The 4734-nt window shown below is 46.7% G+C and overlaps 1 protein-coding gene and 1 non-coding gene across 2 annotated transcripts in view; both read right to left on the bottom strand.

Annotated features, from left to right (window-relative positions):
• Nucleotides 1-484, bottom strand: part of camta2 (calmodulin binding transcription activator 2) — a 26228-nt gene extending 25744 nt beyond the window's left edge. Inside the window, exon 1 of the mRNA XM_027276470.1 lies at nt 294-484. Coding sequence (XP_027132271.1) covers nt 294-484 — 191 coding nt within the window. The remainder of the gene's footprint in view (nt 1-293) is intronic.
• Nucleotides 485-2558: 2074 nt separating this feature from the next.
• LOC104938084 (uncharacterized) overlaps nt 2559-4734 on the bottom strand; it is a 3666-nt gene continuing 1490 nt past the window's right edge. The window contains exon 2 of the transcript XR_003461953.1: nt 2559-3981. This is a non-coding gene — a transcript (uncharacterized LOC104938084). The remainder of the gene's footprint in view (nt 3982-4734) is intronic.

The following is a 4734-nucleotide window of genomic DNA, read 5'->3' as shown; positions in this document are numbered from 1 at the left end:
CACACACACACACACACACACACACACACACACACACACACACACACACACACACACACACACACAGGCCGGGCTCAGACCGCGGGCTCGCCTGTCTGCTGTGGCCGCCTCTCGGAGCTCGCCTCCCGGCCACAGCAGCTGCGCTCCCCGCTGAGCTGCGCTAAGCCTGCTAACATGGAGCTGACGTCATTAGTGTGACGCAGTGACCCGCCACAGTCGGACCGGAACCGATCCGAGTCATTAATTAACTCATTAATTAATCAACTGTTTGCTTCGTTAGCTGCTCGGCTAGCCGCGGCTCCTCTGGAGCTCCGACAGCCGAGCTGCAGGCTCCGCCTCCGGGGCTCAAAGCGTGCTGACCCCGGGCCTGACAGCCGACGCGTATCCCGAGATACACCGAGATAACCCGGGTCAAAGGAACCGGACCGGACCGAGCGGGAGGTGTTAGAGCTGCTTTACCTTCCGCCTTCAGCACAGCCGCCATCTTCTCTGTCTCTGACGTCACTGCGCAGCTACGTGGGAGGAGGAGGAGGAGGAGGAGGAGGAGGTGTCCGCCTTCAGGTGAAGCGGACAGAGACTACACCTGAGCTGCTGGCACACTTCACCTGTGGAGCGGACACACACCTGCAGCGCTCACCTCCTGCCAGCTGACACTTCACCTGCCTTCACAGCTCACCTGCACACTGCTGTCAGTGAGCAATACACAATACACAGACAGACAGACAGACAGACAGACAGACAGACAGTCTGTTTACCTGTCTATCTATTTACCTGTCTATCTATCTACCTATCTACCTGTCTACCTATCTACCTGTCTATCTATCTACCTGTCTATCTATCTACCTGTCTGTCTGTCTATCTATCTACCTACCTGTTTGTCTATCTATCTACCTACCTGTCTGTCTATCTATCTACCTGTCTGTCTGTCTGTCTATCTATCTACCTACCTGTCTGTCTATCTATCTACCTACCTGTCTGTCTGTCTGTCTATCCTTCTACCTACCTGTCTGTCTGTCTGTCTGTCTGTCTGTCTGTCTGTCTGTCTATCTACCTACCTGTCTGTCTATCTATCTACCTACCTGTCTGTCTATCTATCTATCTATCTATCTATCTATCTATCTATCTATCTATCTATCTATCTATCTATCTATCTATCTATCTATTTATTTACCTGTCTATCTATCTACCTACCTGTCTGTCTGTTTATCTATCTACCTACCTGTTTGTCTATCTATCTACCTACCTGTCTATCTATCTATCTATCTACCTACCTGTCTATCTATCTATCTACCTACCTGTCTGTCTATCTATCTACCTACCTGTCTGTCTATCTATCTACCTGTCTGTCTGTCTATCTATCTACCTACCTGTCTATCTATCTACCTACCTACCTGTCTGTCTGTCTATCTATCTACCTACCTGTCTGTCTATCTATCTACCTGTCTGTCTGTCTATCTATCTACCTACCTGTCTATCTATCTACCTACCTACCTGTCTGTCTATCTATCTACCTACCTGTCTATCTATCTACCTACCTGTCTGTCTGTCTATCTATCTACCTACCTGTTTGTCTATCTATCTACCTGTCTGTCTGTCTATCTATCTACCTACCTGTCTGTCTATCTATCTACCTACCTGTCTGTCTATCTATCTACCTACCTGTCTGTCTGTCTATCTATCTATTTACCTGTCTGTCTATCTACCTGTCTGTCTAACTAGCTACCCAATTAACATCAATTGATAGTTAGCTCCCCTTGTGCAAACATAAACTTATATTATTACTAATTAGTTTTATTACTAATGTCTTGTCTATCTTCACAATGTGGTTGTAATTCCGACATAGATGAGTTATCATGTAGCATATATAAGCACAGGACAGTTAACCTCACCGCATCGTAGATACATTTACTCGAGTATCAGACAGATGCAGATGTACTCTGAGTATTTGTGCAGTTTGTTGCAGACTGCACAAAGTAGCTAACAGGCTAATGTTCAGGAAGCGTTGACGTGTTGCTTGGCAACAGAGCAGCCAGCGGTCCAGCTGTGGAACACCTGCCGTGCTGATATTCAGAATAACAGCACTGCATTGTGTGCGTTATTGTTTAATGTCCCAGACTATTTACAGGCTTTACTACTTTCAGGTAACAAGCCAAATCTGTTGTTACTTATTAGTGTTACTTAATAAATGGAGCTTATTGAACTGAATAAAAGAAATATTACACTGAGGTCATTCTGTTATTCTAATATTAGCACACCGTCATCCAGTCATAGATAATCAGAGTGCTGATATTCAGTATAACAGCACTCCATCATGTGTGTTATTGCTTTAATATTCCAAACTATCTAAAACTCATGTGTTGTCACTTATTACTAGAAAATCTCACACTGAGGCCATTCTGTTATTTTAATATTAGCACACTGTGATTCAATCACAGACAGAGTGCTTCAGAATAACAGAACGACCTCTGGACTCACCAGTTTAAATGAGGTTTAACCTCTGCACGAGGTGTCAGACCTTCAGCTGGTGAAATGAACAGAAGACACGGACATCAGAGGCATTTAGAGAAAAATATCTGTGGTTTATTTTTGTATAAAAGCGGAGCATGTCGTCCAGCAGGAGGCGTCGCTGAGCTCGTCACCTCTCTGACTGCTTCAAAAAAAAAAGAAAAAAAAAAAAAGAAAAGAACCGACACCGGCTTTTAAAAACCACATCAGCACGTCGTCACCAGAGAGTTTGACTGAAGCCAACGTCCAAACTTACAAACTTTAAAAGTTTTCCGTCCGTCTGGAGGCGACTTCAGAGTTTTTTGACCTCCCGACAGGAAGAGAAGTTTCACTTAAACTAAGCTGATTTTATTCCAGAAATCTCTTTGTTTATTTTGAAGGTGTGAAACGGTTTCTATTTTCATCCTTTCGGTCCATGCAGACGACTCGCTTAGCAACACAAAGAAACAAACTTTGAATTAAAATGAATGGAAATCATCTGGTTACGTCTTTTCATGAAGCTCAAACAACTTTAGTTTCTTGTGTTTTTAAAACGTTGTTTGAACGTTCCTCCTGTGTGTGTCACACCTCCTTTTCCTTCTTCGTCTCATTTTATTTGAATAAACCATGCAGGTCGAGTTCAGACGACACCCTTCACAATAAAAGCCCGGTAGACGTTTAGTGTGAGGTCTTTACAGGAAGTGAACAGGAACACCTGACTTTTATTTCTTCGTGATCGTCCATTTGAAGTTCTGTCTCTGACGGGCTCACGGCGTTCCTCCAGGTGAAGTCTCCAGAGACTTGTTGCAGGAAGTGAACAGTGTAAACGTGAGCGCAGAGATGCTCGGAGGGAAGAGGACGAGGACGAGGAGGTCCGACCGGACCAGACGAGCCCGTCAGAGACAAACACTTCTAATGGACGGAGTGAGACGTGAACACTGCAGCTCGCTGTCACTCTAACACCTGTCCCACCTGTTCTTTAGGTCATGTGACACGAAAACAACCTTCCTGTAATGACTTCACAATAAAAGACAACCCAGAACAGGCAGGCTGGAGGACTTTTAATGTGAAATCTGACATCAGGCACGTGATGTCACGTGATCAGCAGCACGTCGGCTTCAGTCAAACAAAGGGACGGCGTGAGCGCAGAGAGATCAGCTGACGACTGAGAGAGCGTTAAGACTTCATCTGACAACCAATCAATAACCAATATCTGATCAGCTTCATCAACAGGAAGTACACAAACAAGACAGACAGACAGACAGACAGACAGACAGACAGAGAGGAAGAAAACCAGCTCAGATTTTAACTCCACAGGAACAAGTGTGTGTTACAGTGTGTGTGTTACAGTGTGTGTGTTACTGTGTGTGTGTGTGTGGGTGGGTGGGGTCATGATGGCGACATGTCCCCGCCCCCTCCTCATGTGACAGGCTCAGCTCCAAGGTCAAAGGTCAGATCACATGCCCTGCCTGATGCTCTGGATGATCTGGAAGATGGCTGCAAGACAGACAGGCAGAGAGAGAGACAGGTGAGACAGGTGAGACAGGTGAGACAGACCAGCTCGAGGGGTTTCAGGACTCGGAGCTGTTTGTGTTCCTGACGTCTGTCAACAACACTGAACACATGGCACACCTGTCTCACACACGGCACACCTGTCTCACACACAGCACACCTGTCTCACACACAGCACACACACAGCACACCTGTCTCTCTCTCTCTCACACACACACACACACACACACAGCACACCTGTCTCACACACACTCACACCTGTCTCACACACACTCACACCCGTCTCACACACAGCACACACACGGCACACCTGTCTCACACACACACACACACGGCACACCTGTCTCACACACACTCACACCTGTCTCACACACAGCACACCTGTCTCACACACAGCACACACCTGTCTCACACACACTCACACCTGTCTCACACACAGCACACACAGGGCACACCTGTCTCACACAGCACACACACGGCACACCTGTCTCACACACAGCACACCTGTCTCACACACACTCACACCTGTCTCACACACACTCACACCTGTCTCACACACACTCACACACACAGCTCACCTGTCTCACATACACACAGCTTACCTGTCTCACATACACACAGCTCACCTGTCTCACATACACACAGCTCACCTGTCTCACAGACACACACAGCACACCTGTCTCACAGACACACACAGCTCACCTGTCTCACAGACACACACAGCTCACCTGTCTCACA

Source organism: Larimichthys crocea, unplaced genomic scaffold (genome assembly GCF_000972845.2).
Source record: "Larimichthys crocea isolate SSNF unplaced genomic scaffold, L_crocea_2.0 scaffold385, whole genome shotgun sequence".
Classification (NCBI taxonomy): Eukaryota; Metazoa; Chordata; class Actinopteri; family Sciaenidae; genus Larimichthys; species Larimichthys crocea.
The sequence above is the reverse complement of the archived record's forward strand: the minus strand, read 5'-3'. Positions and strand labels throughout refer to the sequence as shown.